The sequence below is a fragment of the Cylas formicarius genome, unplaced genomic scaffold (assembly GCF_029955315.1).
Source record: "Cylas formicarius isolate icCylForm1 unplaced genomic scaffold, icCylForm1.1 PGA_scaffold_3__17_contigs__length_32017465, whole genome shotgun sequence".
Lineage (NCBI taxonomy): Eukaryota > Metazoa > Arthropoda > Insecta > Coleoptera > Brentidae > Cylas > Cylas formicarius.
The window spans coordinates 29,235,221-29,251,561 of NW_026844326.1; the positions used below are offsets into that span (position 1 = coordinate 29,235,221).

Here is a 16,341-nt window from a genome sequence, read left to right on the forward strand (position 1 = left end):
ACACTTTTCACAAGAAATTTCATCAAATAAATTTTTTCATGAAAATGTTAGTTCGTTTTATTTGTTGTTGGTAATAAAAGCTCCAAAAATTATACGAAATTTTACCAGAATATGAACAGTGTAAAGTGACACAAATTTTGCTTAAAAAATGCTAGTTTGTGTTATTTTTATTTTTAAACACAGTGTAATAAAAATCTATTTTATTCAGAAAGTTTTTTTTTGTAAAAAAGCAGAAAATCAATTTTTTTTGCATTTAGCAAGGTGTAAAGTTAGTAATAAAAATTGAAGGCATTATACGAAATTTTGTAAAAAAAGTAAAATCATATATTTTGCCGAAAAAGTGTGCATTTTGTAAAGAAGTTAATAAAATTGCGTTTCTCAAGCAAGTTTATTCAAAAATGCTCGTTTTTGTTATTCCTCTTTAAAAAAAGTGTAAAACCCTATTTTTTTACATTTGGTCAGAAGAGAGTAAGTTTCTCGTGAAATTTTGAGAAAAAAATACTTTCTGCTTTATTTTTTTGTAAAAAAAATATAAAACCTTTTTTTTTTTAATTTAGCAAGAAAAGCGGAAACTTCGCAAAAAGTTTGTAATAAAAATTCAAAACATTTTACGAAATTTTGTTAAAAAATGTTCGTTTGTTTCACTTGGTTTTGTGTAAAAAAAAAATTATAAAAGTATAATCATGAATTTCTCACGAAACTTATATATATATATATATATATATATATATATATATATATATATATATATATATATATATATATATATATATATATATATATATATATGTGTGTGTGTATGTGCGAGCGTATCGGTACGGGGGTCGGATTTTCAATGGCGACCACGAAAATTAACACCAATATTCTCTCTCTCCGGTAAACAAAGTATTCGAGCAAAGGTCGAAAGGAACGCGGTCGAGTGCGGCGATAAAACTTGATAAAAATTCAACTGAAGCCGAAACCGGTCGTCGCCGTTTCAGTCTAACCGGTGACTGTGATCGAAGATGGCCGCGGCGAACGCGACCGGTGCCATTTTCAAGCGACATTTTTCGGTGACGTCGCTCAACAACATCATCCAAAATGTGACGGTGATCGGAGGCGGACTCATGGGATCCGGTATCGCACAGGTCGGGGGTGAAAACTTATATCTATACAGGGCGTCTCGTATTAACCGCCATAGGGCAACAGGTGGGGAAAAAAACTGAAAGTTGCGACGGCTCCGGCTTAGAGTCTGTCTCAATATTCATCGCGCTGGCTTTTGCATTTGGAACTTACCCGCCGACGGCAATAACACTCGGGCCTCAAAGGTTTCGGTAAAATATTTTTTTTTGTTTATTTAGGTGTCTAATTTAATAAGAAATTAGACCAAGAAAAAATAATGACATTAAATATATAAAATACATTTATAGCTAGGAATATACAGGGTTTTTCACTTAAAACTCCGCACGCCAATAACTCCAAAACGAAAAGAAATATTTAATTTATGTAAAAAGTAGTCAAAGTGCGGGGTCAAGTAGATATTTCCTAAAAATTCGACGCCTGCAAAGAGCTGGGCGTCGCGACGCGTCGGAAAATTATTCGATTGCAGAGACTTTGGAAATACGCGCATACAAAAGTACATATTATTTAAAAACTTTTTTGTTATTTACTCAAACTTATTTACTTTACCCGTTTCTAAGTTATACCGATTTAAAGTAAACATTTCTTGATTAATAAAAAATGTGATTAACGCTTATTTTCACAAGTATGCCATGAATGTTAGTTACTATGGCAACCATTGTTATCGCAGTTGTTTTAAGTGCAATTACAAACAATAGATTTCAACTATTTTAGTATGATTTTATTTATTATTTTTTATCGATTTAGTTCTGATAACATGATAAATAAATGAAAAAACAGTAAAATACCTACAAGTTAATAACCAAAATTATTATTGCAATTAACTACATAATAAGACATTTCAAAAATTTTGTTCAAAATTATGTCCATCTGCTCGAACACAACTATCAAAAACTTTTAACAGATGAGGTTGGGTCACTTGTAGGAGAGTCCTTCTTGTGATAGCGGCACACGCTGCACTAATTTTGTTAATGAGATCAGCCATATCTTCGATAGGTTCTTCATAGATAACGTTTTTTAGGTAACCCCAAAGAAAATAATCTGGTGGTGTAATGTCCGGGGACCTCGCCGGCCACCTTACCGGTCCATTAGTACCAAACCATCTATTGGGATATTCTCGGTTCAAATACTTCGTTACTATTTAGGCATTCTGTGCAGGCGCTCCATCCTGCTGTAGCCACATATTCATTCTAGTGTCAAGAGGCACTTCTTCTAATAGTTCCGGAAGTGTAGTTTGAAGAAATCTTAAATAGCGATCTGCATTTAAAGTTCCTTCGTAAAAGTAAGGTCCAATAAGGAATCCATTTAATATGCCGCACCAAACATTGATACTAAAAATTCGTTGGTTACCTCTTTCTGTAATCCAACGAGGATGGTTTTCGGACCAAAAACGACAGTTGTGTCTATTAACGATTCCATTATTTTGAAATCGACTTTCGTCGCTCCATAAAATTTTCGAGAGAAAATTTGCATCTTGGCTATACAAATCGGACAATGTTCCAAGAAATACATTCTTCTAGCATAATCGCCTGGTTCTAGTTTATGAACTAGTTTACTTTTGTACGGGTGAAAAGAGTTTCTATGTAGAATTCTCCACGAAGAACTTATGGTAACACCGGTATTTTCTTTTATCTCTGATAGGGATATCTTGGGGTTATTATCAACCTGCTGAATTACAGCAGCAGTATTTTCATCATTTGTAGCCGTCCTGTTCCTATCTCTTTTAGGTTTTATGAAGCTGCCATATTCTCTTAAGTTTTTACATAAACTTGAAAAAGTTTTTGCATCGGGGACTCTTCTATGCGGATAACGCCGTGCGTAAACTCTTTTTGCTTCTCTACAATTGCATCTGCATTCTCCAAACACCAGTAACATGTCTACTTTTTCCTCATTGCTAAATTGCACCATTTTCACATAATAATTCTTAGTTTTTTTTAAACCGAACAAATTTGGATATTTCTTGTGACAAAATGTGACAATTTGTTGATACAGCAATAACAACTTACGTTTGTAATTGCACTTAAAACAACTGCGATAACAATGATTGCCATAGTAACTAACATTCATGGCATACTTGTAAAAATAAGCGTTAATCACATTTTTTATTAATCAAGAAATGTTTACTTTAAATCGGTATAACTTAGAAACGGGTAAAGTAAATAAGTTTGAGTAAATAACAAAATAGTTTTTAAATAATATGTACATTGGTATGCGCCTATTTCCAAAGTCTCTGCAATCGAATAATTTTTCGACGCGTCGCGACGCCCAGCTCTTTGCAGGCGTCGAATTTTTTAAACTTTAGGAAATATCTACTTGACCCCACACTTTGACTACTTTTTACATAAATTAAATATTTCTTTTCGTTTTGGACTTATTGGCGTGCGGAGTTTTAAGTGAAAAACCCTGTATATGCATAATTACCTTTTTATTCTAAATCTAATTGTATTTCAGTTATGTTGTTTTATATAGAAATGTAAGAGTTCTCAATTTTTATAATGTGCTGTACCGAATTTTTTCATCTCTCACATGGTATATTATTAATTGCATGTTTTATCAAATTTATAACACTGGGACTTAAAAGTAGCAGGAACATTTTCTGCTCTGACTTTTGATTTTACAAACAAATGCTCTATGCAATGATATGTTCACCCAAATTATCATACGTACCGTTTTTAAATTGCATATGAATTCAGGACTTCGAAAAGTTGCGCTTATTTGCAACCGAAATCAAAATAAATATCATTTTCTAACAAAAAATCCTCTATTCCGGTTTTTGAACTTGATGAGGTTGGTGCTATGGCGATAACACTGTTATTAGGAAAAAAAAAATCTACTCCCGTGTGTAAAATACCCAATTACCCACCGAACTAGCGTGCGGGAAGCGTCACTTTACCAAGTCAGTTTCCTTCCCCATGAATCCGAGCCACTTCGGATATTTCCGGGATTTTACCGCACGGATTTGGAGCAATCGGGTGTGTTCGGAGATATTTCCCACGCTTTGAATTTTGACGTTTGTCAATTTTGACGGTCATGTCAGTGAATGTATTCGTGTTGATTTGCGTAACTCTACCCAAAAACTAACGGTCGTAGAAAAAGTATAGTATGCAAAACGGTAAACTTTTTAACTCAATCGCTCCGCTCGTGTCAAGTAAACTCGTGAGTCAAATGCCGTTTACCGCACTTGTCGCATAATATACTATTTCCTTCTTATTAGGTCCTAATCACTATTGTCTATACGATGAGCTTGAAAATCACTACGTTTATTCTTTCAATTCTATTAATAACATTGTTAAAATAACTTTTTCGGAACACACAGTAAAAACGATTATTCAACACTGCCGCAAATGGTCCACACTCAAGGAATATACCAGAAAGAAAGAAATACACCCGGGCCATCCTCGCCTTGCCGCTCAAATGAGAATTGAAAATCAAGTGCACTATGGACTTTAAAAATACGTTTTTGCTCATTTGTTTACCTGAATTATTTGGTTATGATACTTCAAAGATATGACTTGGTCCAATATCTGAAATCGATTCTGAATTTTTATGTATAAACACGTTATTTATGTTCAATACGGTGTCCCTTTTATACCACGTCTTAATTAACTACTCAAATTGGAGTGTTATCTATCATAAATAAATGTATATTTCATTGTATTTTTAAAATTATTTCGGTCAATTGACACAAAAAAATGTCAACGGTAACACTCCACAATTCTTTTAAATACAAACAGAGTCTCGATTTAAGATGGAGGAGCAGCCTGCAAGTAGATACAATAATTATTATTATTATATACTGTATATATACTGACGAAACTACTCACCACGGCGGCATTTCAAAATAATAGGGTTGAATATTGTGTTTACTATTGTAAATTAAGAAAAGCATAAGCTTACTGCGCACAGTTATTACAGGATGCGGTTCCTATAAATGTCAAAATTTAGATTGTTGTTTCTTTTGCTACTAATTTTCGTACAAAAGGATTATTAACAATGTAGAAAAGGGGTATCTTGGAGTTTATGAATTAGTTTATCATAATTGGATGTAGCATAGGAAAGTAGGTTTGGACAGAGGAGATTGGTTTCATTCTTGTAAGTCAAACTGATCAAAGTTTGAAAAGTCAATTCGCGATAACTGTTTTTTTTTTTTAATGGCGGCAAATTTTGTTTTTGATAATACATTGAATTTTTGATATTTTGACAATTTGAATATTTTTTTTAAATTTAATTTGAATATTTTTGTGCCCACAATATTCAACCGTCTCAATCTACTAAATTCAATAATTTTTTCAGAAGCCATTTGAAATAGTGTGAAAATGCATTTTGTTTTTGTTCAATTCAGTCAATGTATATATATATATATATATATATATATATATATATATATATATATATATATATATATATATATATATATATATATATATATATATATATATATATATATATATATATATATATATAATTTAATAAAATATTTATTCATTATACGAAAACTGTCTTTCATGTTCATGTTGAATAAATATTTTACTAAATTATATATTGGCCATTCTGGTCCAACACCTTTTGCCATCTTTCTGGCAGCAACATAATTCCCCTCTCATAAAAGTTTTGGTCCTTGCTGGCAAAACACTGGTTCAGGTGGTTTTTGACATCTTCATTTGATGTAAGGGTTTTGCCATCCAAAAAATTTTGCAGGGACCGGAACAAATAGTAGTCGGAAGGCGCCAGATCTGGAGAATGTGGTGAATGTTGCAGTACGTCCCATTCAAGCTGTAAAAGTTTTTGGCGAGTGACCAAACTTGTGTGAGATCTCGCATTATCCTGGTGGAACACTACACCCTTCCTGTTGATTAATTCGGGCCTCTTCTCTTTAAGTGAATCATTCAATTTGTCCAGTTGATAACAATAGACTTCTGAATTAATCGTTGTATTGTCCGGCAAAAGCTCAAAAAAAAAAACGATTCCTTTGACATCCCACCAAACGGAGAGCATCACCTTTTTTGGGTGAATGTTGGCTTTTGACACGCTTTGAGCCGGTTCATCTTTTCTGCTCCATGACCTCTTGCGTTTAACATTGTTGTATACAACCCATTTTTCGTCCCCAGTAATAATCCGCTTCAAAAATGGATCATTTTCTTGACGTTTGAGGAGCGAAACACACACGTCAACGCGACGACACAAATTTCGCTCCGTAAGGACATGGGGCACCCACACATCGAGCTTCGAGGTTAAGCCCATGCCTTTCAAATGGCCATAAACAGTCGAATTCGACAAATTTAATCTCTCACCGATCTCTCGTGTGGTTATTCGCCGATTTGCATCAACTAATGTCTTTATCGCATCTTTGTCAGCTTCGACCGGCCTTCCAGACCGTGGTGCATCTTCGACATCAAAATTGCCGGATCGAAATTTTGCAAACCAGTTCTGGCACTGGCGTACTGTTAACACGCCTTCTCCATACACATCCGTCAATTTTTTTCTCGCTTGGACAGCATTTTTACCTTTTCTGAAGTAAAAAAGTAAAATATGACGAAAATGCTGCTTATTGCTCTCCATATTTAAAAGGGCACCAACCAAAAACTACTGCGTAGAATTAATAGAACTTTTTCACACACAAGCCTTGCAATATCAGCTCTCAAGACATATAATGGTTATGCGGCTTAAGTGTGAAGTTGGTTTCGAAAAAACGTAATTAAGTCCTCTGACGGGAAAAAACGAAATGACTTTCCGAACAACCTTATATATATATATATATATATATATATATATATATATATATATATATATATATATATATATATATATATATATATATATATATATATATATATATATATTTATGAATATTTATCATTAAAAATATTAAAGCAATTCATTAAAATATTAATATCAAATACCCTTAGCCGTTATTAAATTGTTCGACATTTGCAAAAGCATTTATCTAATTTTTTGGCAAATTTTGATTTATATGTCTGCTCTATGGCGGGCGTAAGGGCGTAAGAATTTTAATGATACTGATCAAATCCAGGAACATCATACAACAGACCCTTGCCTATTTTTATGTTTTATATGCACTTTTGAAGTCTTTGGGAGTCCGCGGCAAACACTTAAGATCTACAGGCTGACGCAATAGTAAGGTCTAGTGCTATATTTTCGAATTAATGAATTATTGAATAGTATTGAATTTTTTGGTTCCAGCTTGGGCAGTTTTGTAGTGTTGCGCAGCTCAGTAATAAATAGAAAAAAAAATGAAATTATGAGACTTTACTAAATTCGACATGCGCATTTCATTGCAACAAAAATAAATACGGCATTCCATTTAAAACAACAAATATATGACGTATAACGTAAAAGTGGTAAATCTGACAACGTTGCTGTTGGCATTTTTGAATTCTGCGTGTTCAAAAATCACCAGTTATTGAGATTTGTCCTTCCAGCTTTGGCAGTCTTTGGAGATATTGAAAACGTTCCGGTACTTTTTACTAACCTTGCATAATACGATTCATGCAAAAAAAAATTATATGACGCCGTGATTGTTTTCAAATTTTAACGCGACACTTCCCACTTATTGGTCAAAAACGCATTTTTTTTTACTACTGTATTGAAATAATGAAAATTTTTAAAATGTTTTTCTTTTGATTTTGTGCAACACTTACTAACTTACTATTGTGCCACCCTGTATATATCTAAGAATTCAATTTTTGTTTTTTTTTACTAAACGCACTGCATTCAGTCGAAGTGAGTACAAGGACATAATCAGTATCCTCGGCAATCAAAACACAACACTTACACTCCTATCTTATCATTTAAAACGAAATGTGTTTGGTCTTTATCTTGTTTTGAAACGGCGAGATGCTATTTTTGGAATATCATGCGCACAGGTAGCGGCCCAAAGCGGCAACACCGTCACCCTCGTGGAGGTCGACGCGGACCGGCTGAAAAAAACCGAATCGTCCATAACCAATAGTCTGACCCGCGTCGGCAAAAAGCTCTACAAAGACGACCCGGGCGCCATCAAACAGTTCCTAGAAGAGACGAGGAACCGCATCAGAGGCACCACCGACCTCAAAGAGGCGGTCAAGGACAGCGATCTGGTGGTGGAGGCCGTGGTGGAGAACCTCAAGGTCAAGCACGAACTGTTTAAAACGATCGACGAGGTGGCGCCGCAGAAAACCTTGTTCGCATCCAATACCAGTTCGCTTTCTATCGGTGAAATTGCGGCAGTCACCAATAGGAAAGACAGGTGACTTCTCTTTCGCAAATGTCCCCACCCCCTCACTTAAGCGTGGACGTTTTCGACAAAATTTAGCACCAAAATCGATTCCGGTCAACCCCATAACCTTTAATTTAAATCGAAATATTACTTTTTTACTTCTCGTGATTATTATCTATCCATCTTCTGCAAAAGATCTTTTTTTCGTATAATCACACTTTCTTTCTTACTAAATATTCTTTTTTTTTCAAGCATTATCATTTATAAAAAAAAACAATTTTAAAAGATTTTGAAATTCCACTAAATAAACAAAATCAACTCCTTCCTTGGTCTTTTCAAATTGCGGAGGTTATTTTGAAATTGCACTAATATATATATTTTTTTAATTTGGGATGGTTGCACATAAATAATTGTTGTTCAGACAAACTTAATTTTTATTTGCTGGCATTGTGGACGCTTAATGGCCTTTTATTTGCTGACCTCGTTCTAAAATATTTTCATTTAAAATGTAAAACTCTCCTCAATCACGTTCAAATTTGGGTGAAAACAGTGAATCATGGATTATCACCACGTTAAGTTGATAAGAGGCTTCCGTAAGGTGGTCCGGCCCCTACAAACCCCCCCAGCTTAAAGTGAAGAGAGGGGATAACAGTCCGGTAGCGGTGATGAAATCGATTCTGGTCAACCACATTACGCCAAATTTAAATTAAAATATTACTTTTTTACTTAAGAAGGTATTACTAAGATCCAGCTTCTTCATAATCATTAATTTCCTTTTAAAAACACATCTTATGTCTTTTCGTATTGTGGAAATTCAATGGCTTTTACTGTTGGCCTCGTTCCAATATATTTTTAAAACTATCTTCCCCTTAGAAATTTTTCCTATAAAATGTAAAAATCTCCTCCTCAATCATATTCAAATTTGGGTGAAAACAATGAATCATCAATCATCACCACATTAACTTGATAAGAGGCGTGCGCAAGGCGGTCTCTATAAACTCCGCCCTCTTAAAATAAGAGGGGGCACAAACCGAAATGGAACCATATCTACTGATATTTCCAGATTTAGCGGTCTGCACTTTTTCAACCCGATGGCGGCGATTAAATCGATTCTGGCCAACCTCATAACGCTTAATTTAAATTAAAATATTACTATTTTACTCCTCGTAACTGTTATCTGTCCACTTGCTTCAAAATATCACTTGTCCAATATCACTAATTTCTTTTAACAAACACATTATTGTTTTCCCAAAAAAAAAAATACTTTTTTCTTCTTCATGTGCCGTGTCAGCCATCGAACGTTGGCTATCAAAACTTTATAAATAAGGCTGTACTTGACGTATGGAACCATTCCCGTAAATTTCTTCCTCCTCCTATCTTGACCTGCATAATTATAATTATTCTAGCTTTCTGGTCTTAATCAATTTCGTTATTTCACATCTCAAAGGCTTGTAGCCTTTTCAGCAATACTTCCGTCAGCGTTGAGCTTTCCATCCCACAGAGCAAAGTCGAGAATATTTGCAAGCAACAACCTAAGTTGTTGAGGTTTCTGCTGCATAGCACTTTCTTCGTCCGGAAAAAAGCAGCTCTAGCTTTTTCTTAGCTCATATCCAAGTTGTTCATGTTAGAGCCCAGGTACGTAATATTGTCCCCGGCGAATTTCCGCTGTGTCAGAGATGTTTTGGTCAATCCTAATGTTTGCTCGTTGATGATAATAAAGGATTTGAATTATTCGCATGTCGCTGTCGTCAATACCTACTTGCTCGAGGCTATTTTGAAATTGCAATAATTTACTCTTTTAAAATTTGTCTGTTGGCCAAAAATATTCTCAAAAATTTTTCTTTTGAAACATCGATCGATCACTCAATTGAATTATCAATCATCACGCTAAGTTGATAAGAGGCAAGCGTAAGGCGGTGCCTACAAACCCCGCCCTCTTAAAGAGAAAAGGGGGGATATAACCCGCAACGCAACCACATCTACTGCTATTTCCAGATTTGGCGGGCTCCACTTTTTCAACCCTGTAGCTGTGATGAAACTGTTGGAGGTGATAAGAATCCCGGAGACATCTGACGAGACTTACGAGGCTCTGATGGCCTGGGGCAAGGCCATCGGCAAAGTGTGCGTCACGTGCAAAGACACGCCAGGGTTCGTGGTGAACCGCCTGCTGATACCCTACCTCGCGGAGGCCGCCCGATTGCTGGACAGAGGTACGTACACACAGGGTGTTTAAGGTGAATATATACCCAAATATTGACCCCCTGTACATTTTCTAGCAGAGTTTAAATTTCAATAAGCCAATCTTCAGTTATTGAATTAAATATGATGGCAAATTAACTAACCAAAACACCAGTAAAATATATTTTGACAATAAGAAAATTCGTGACGGTAACCATATTTTTATTTGTGATTATGAGCTTTAACTAAAGTTAAATACGCGTTATTCAATTGAAGAAAAAGTATACCATAATTAGGTGGTATTTTGCAGGAAACAGAAATATTTTCAGTTTTATTTTCCTGCCAAAACTATATCTTCGGTTTAAACAATTAAACGTATTCAATCCGAGTCCAAGTAATAAATAACTGCAAATGTTCAGCTGAAAATGTCGACAAGAGAGCAGAAGAAAGCGACAATGTGCAAATAAAAATTAAACCAGTGTTACACACATTAAAAAAACACAAATGTTTTTCCTATAAATACAAAAAAAAATATACAGTGCATACGAAAAAGGTCAACTGGTATAAAACTAAGATTTATTCTATTATATTTTTGCATATACAGGGCGCCCAGTGTTGCTTGGGTAAACACAACTTCATTTTCTTTATGGAACATTCTGTATCTTATTACATTTTTGGATTCCAATTTAGCTAATGGTTTTTGACATATTCAAGATTTTATCTCAAATATGTCATTTGCAGGCCCCAAGAAAAATACCATTTCTTCCTAAAAGGAACTTACTTCGATAGAATTTTTATAATATTTTGATAACTCACAATACAGGGTGTTCAGGCTCTCGGTAAAATTTAATTTCACCGCTTTTATTTTACTACCGTCAAAAGTTGTGTTTACCCAAGCAACACTGAGTGCCCTGTAGATGCAAAAATATATTTAAAAAAAAAAACGTACACCCTGTATATTCTTAGATAAGGTATAGAGTTATGTTATATTGGCCACCCTGTACAGGGGAGCCAATATTTGGCCACGTAAAAATTTGCACCCGGTATTAGGAGGGTGATTCGCAAAGCCATGTTACAAAAAGCCTCTTGGAACGCTTCCAAAGTTCAAATCAATTTCCCAAAAACTGCAGGAGTAGCAGAGACACCAGAAATATATAACTTGCTGCCGGATGCCACCGGGTGTCAACTTTTCTCGAATGTAGATTTAGATTTAATAAGATTTGACTCGCTTCCAAAAAAGTGTCTGTCCGAGGTATGAAAATTAAAAAAAAAAAAAGACTGCTGCTCAACGCTTTCAAACGGGGTCCGAGGATGGCTCGGTTGGTAAGGCGTTGACCTGCCAACTCGATCTTGCCGGACGTTGTGGGTTCGATTCCCATCAGGAGCTTTGGGTGTTATTCTGTTTGTTCGGACTTTTTCCATTAAATACTACTGTGCTGGCAAATTGCCTAAGAGCAGCTTCAAAAAAAAATCCAAAGACGTTACGACTATGCCACATTTCATTAATTAATGTAATGTAACAAATAACGGTAGTTTTCGTTCCAGTTTCCGCTGAAAGCGTTTCTGACACCGCATAGGCCGTAGATATTAAATTAAAATGCGAATTGTATTCTGAAGGTGACGCGTCCGCCAGGGATATCGACACCGCGATGAAGCTGGGCGCCGGACATCCCATGGGACCGTTCGAGCTGATGGATTACACCGGTCTGGACACGGCCGTTTTCATATTGGACGGTTGGTACCAGAAAACGCAAGATCCGCTCTTCAAAGTCAGCGAGGCCGTGAAGAAATTGGTAGCGGAGGGCAAATTGGGCGTGAAAACGGGAGAGGGTTTCTACCGGTACAATAAAAACAAGTTGTGACACGCGCGTCTCATTTAACGGAAAACCAAAATTTAATTGCCACCAGAATTTTTCCTAGTTGGCAATGATTTTGGTTAAATTTTCAAAAAAACATCCACGAACTTGCTGACGTTTCACCAATTATCCTGTTGGCTTCTTCAAGACAAAGACCTGAATCGCATTTAAGATTGGATGAAAGAATTGTGTGAAGGCTCTTTCATGTTCTTTGAGCCTAGTTGATATTTTTCGTCCGGTTTCTTCAATTTATTCTTTGCATGGAATACTGTAAGCTCCTGGCATCTCAAATGTTGTCTTTGACGGATCGAAGATGTTGAGAGGATTTTGGACAAGCGATAAATTTGGTTTTGACGTTATACTTTAAGCAAGTTTGGGGTTGCTTCCAGTCTCATTGTCTTTAGAAGGTTGTGGTTAAGTCTATTTTGTGATGGAACGCTTGATATAAGGTATCGGTCTGTGTGCGTAGGTTTTTTGTAAACAGAATGACCCAATGTTAGGTCTTATTTTATATTCATAAGAATATCTAAGAATGGAAAAACGTATATTGGGGTGTATATAGTTTAAATGGCTAAGAAAATCATGGAGGAATTCATCGTAGCGTTTCTATAATTTTGGTTTTAGATGTGAGAATCTGAAACAATGTCGAGAGTTTCTAGAATAGGAGAGTTTAGTCGAAACTAACCAGAATATCCTGTGGACCTAATGGCAATGGTTTTCAAACAAATGCAATGAATTAAGTGCGAAACTATCCGTTTTCCTCGTAACCAACCAAGTAATGGTTATCATAATAGGTCGAATGGGTGGGTAATCCTGGATTGAAACCAACAGAACGATTGGCGAAACGTCAGTAGATTCGATATATCAACAACGGACGGAAGATTTGTAAATAGTACCGACGTTGACATAATTAGAAATATTTTATTAAGGTCACAGGGACTCTGGAACTGGCCAGCCATATAACCCGCAGCAACAGAGAAAACGAAGTATACGAGATATGTTCAAAAAGTAAGGCGACTTTTATAATTGGACGGGCTACGACATTTGACCTCTTAATGTTTTTTTCGTTATGTTGGTACACATGTCCCTAACATGTCCACAGTGTCAGCCCGTTCGCACGTTTAGTTTTGTTTCGTGACGTGTTTAGACGTGTTTTGTGTGCTTGGCTGCTGCCAAAACAATTGAACAAAGAATTTGCATACAATTTTGTGTAACTATTAGAGAAGAGAACATAAAAGGTGTAGCAGCAAAATTTGTGCCGAAACTGATTAATTTTGAACAAAAAGGTCGTCGAAGGAGCATCACTGAAAAACTGTTAAACAACGACCTGCTCACTCATCGTTGCTTGTGTCTAACTTTTTGGCCCAAAAAAAATCAGAATCGCGCCTTAGACACCATATTCACCCTGCGACTTTTTCCTGTTCCCAAAAGTCAAGAAACCCATGAAAGGTTAGAAACTCATGGCCACCCAGAATGTGCTTACCAGAAGTGCGTATTAATAATAAACACATACTTTTTGATAAAACTAAAAAGTCACCTTATTTTTTCAACACACCTCGTAGACGGCGTGACGACAAATGCACTCACTCGCACACACATGCACGGTTAGTATGTTCTCGCAGCGCGAAAACGCGTAGCCCAGAAAACTAGAGGTACTTACCAAGAACAATCCATTTTAATATCGATGGTGGGCAAAATACGGAAAAATCTCTGAAACAAATACAAATAATATTACTAAAAAGTACCAACCCCACCAGCAATTGTTTGGCCTAAGTTTTCAGTTGTAGATTTTCGCCTATTTTTGAAAATTTTTCGAAAAAATATATTTTGTTTTTTCCGTTTCAATGCGCAACTAAAAATTTGCGATAAATTTTTCTTAATCAACCTCTTTCCCCCCTTGTATTACCTACTGATTACGAAACTTAACATTTTCGAAAACTAACCAAAACATGTTTATTTTTTTTTTTCACTGTATAAAGTGATAAATTTTGATAAATATGTTTTTCTACTCCCGTGTGTAAAATACCAAATTATCCACCGATCTAGCGTGCGGGAAGCGTCACTTTACCACGTCAGTTTCCTTCCCCACGGATCCGAGCCACTTCGGATATTTCCGGGATTTTACCGCACGGATTTGGGAGCGATCGGGGGTTTTCGGAGATAGTTCCCACGTTTGTCAATTCTGACGGTCATATCAGTGAATGTATTCGCGTTTTGCGAAAATGTACGCAGAAGGGGGGGGGGGGGGCGGTTCGACCCCTTCGCCACACAACAGGAACGAATACGCGGATCACGGGGAACAAAACAAACCAAAACAAAAAAAAAAAGTCGCAACTTTGGGGTTGCAAATTAAAATGGGCGTAGGTCGACGACAAAGGCAAAAAATAAATCATAAACTTTGCGAGACAACCCTGGCACAGGTTCAAAATCCGAACGGGATCTCTGATTTATCGGACGATATACAAAAAAAATAAGTCTCGCGTATCGCTTACTTGAAATACAAATGTAATAAGTCGCATATAGGTAAGTATGTTAATAATAAGCGTTCATGGAATGGCCGCTAGGGGGCGTAACCTCTACTGCAAAATAGAAAAAAACGGATTTTCCCAAACATATTCCAAATTGACCTAGATCAAAATTAGTTTTAACGTAATCTACTGTAAATAAGGAAACTTTTCGTTTAAACTATTTGTTCCATCTCGTCAAACTAAGGGTCGGGCAAGGGTAAAATATTGGTTTAGAAAAAGTTGAATAATTTTTTTTTTTGGCTAATCCGATTTCGACGAACTTGGTTTAGTATTAAGAGTTTTACGAGTCGGTAGGACATGCTTCATTTCAAAAGCAGCTATTTTTATGATCTTCTCGAAAATTCCAAATATAATGGTATAAATATTCTCAGCCAGGATGAAAGTGCGCAAAAATACACAGCAAGTAGCGGAAACGGCATGACAATATCGTTTTCCCTCTCTGAGATATAAATAAAAATTAATTTAAAAATACTCTTTTACGTAGGTATAATAGAAGTTGTATTAGAGATGAGCAAGAGATGACATATTATGCCGGGATGATAATTTATAGTAAAGGTTCGATACTACTTTTATTTTATTTTATATATAAAACATAATTGAGAAGAAATTAGGTTAGAAAGAATTATTCAAAAAATACCTCAATAAAATGATGTCTGGGCTGGGTTTCATGAAAATTGAAGTCCGCTCTGGTTTATGATTTCTAAAACTATGAACCGTATAAGTTTATTTAAATTCAAACAAAACCTAGCACTAAACAAAATCTAGCAATAAAGAAAACCTAACACTAAACATACCACGCCAACCGCTAAGCCTATTTAGTTATTTTACGTTACCAGTATATTATTTTTTTTTACATTGTTTTGAAAATTAAGGTCAAAATTCTTTTTTTTTTCATTGCTTTACTTTATAAATAAGTAAGTAAAGTAAAGTAAAGAAAATCAACTAAATCAACTAAGAATAAGGTTTTGAAATTAATTTCGAAAAAACATTATGAAAACATTTTTTTTTAAATAATAATGTCTAATTAATATGATGAATATTATCTTATTAGACAACTGATCTATTAAAAACAAAAAATAAAATGTGTCAAAAACTTCAGGAGACTATCAGTTTCTAATTATATCCATTTGTTCTTTGTGTGTTTATTTCATTTTAATTAATTTTCTCCAATAATGGCAATGTATGAAAACACTGAAAAATACGAAACGTTGGTATATTTTGTGCAATGCAATGAAAATACCCAGAGAGACAACTGTTTCCAGACATATTTGCTGGTCTGAAAGTGAATCTAGTTAGGCGCTGGTCCTTTATTCAACCATGTCCTAAAATTGTCCTTGATTTGAAAGAGAATACGGAGTCATCATCTTGGAAACACATAGAACAAGCAGTAGAGATAGGAACTGTCCAAAGAATTTTTAAAAAAACCACCAATTAATTTCTGAAA

General features: G+C 35.3%; 2 protein-coding genes across 7 annotated transcripts in view; one reads left to right on the top strand and one right to left on the bottom strand.

The window, feature by feature from the left end:
• LOC132699598 (stress-activated protein kinase JNK) overlaps positions 1-16,341 on the bottom strand; it is a 73,275-nt gene that overhangs the window by 21,603 nt on the left and 35,331 nt on the right. For 5 of the 6 annotated variants that reach the window (XM_060666402.1, XM_060666404.1, XM_060666401.1 and 2 more), the window contains exon 3: positions 14,030-14,079. The exons of the other annotated variant lie outside the window; for it this stretch is intronic. In XM_060666402.1, the coding sequence (XP_060522385.1) occupies positions 14,030-14,043 (14 nt within the window). In that variant the 5' untranslated portion in view covers positions 14,044-14,079. The remainder of the gene's footprint in view (positions 1-14,029; positions 14,080-16,341) is intronic. 6 annotated transcript variants of the gene reach the window in all.
• LOC132699934 (hydroxyacyl-coenzyme A dehydrogenase, mitochondrial-like) lies at positions 961-12,411 on the top strand. The gene is made up of 4 exons (XM_060666927.1): positions 961-1,127; positions 8,004-8,365; positions 10,331-10,545; positions 12,131-12,411. Exons 1-4 carry the CDS (start codon positions 1,005-1,007, stop codon positions 12,373-12,375), a joined length of 945 nt encoding a protein of 314 aa, XP_060522910.1. The 5' UTR covers positions 961-1,004; the 3' UTR covers positions 12,376-12,411.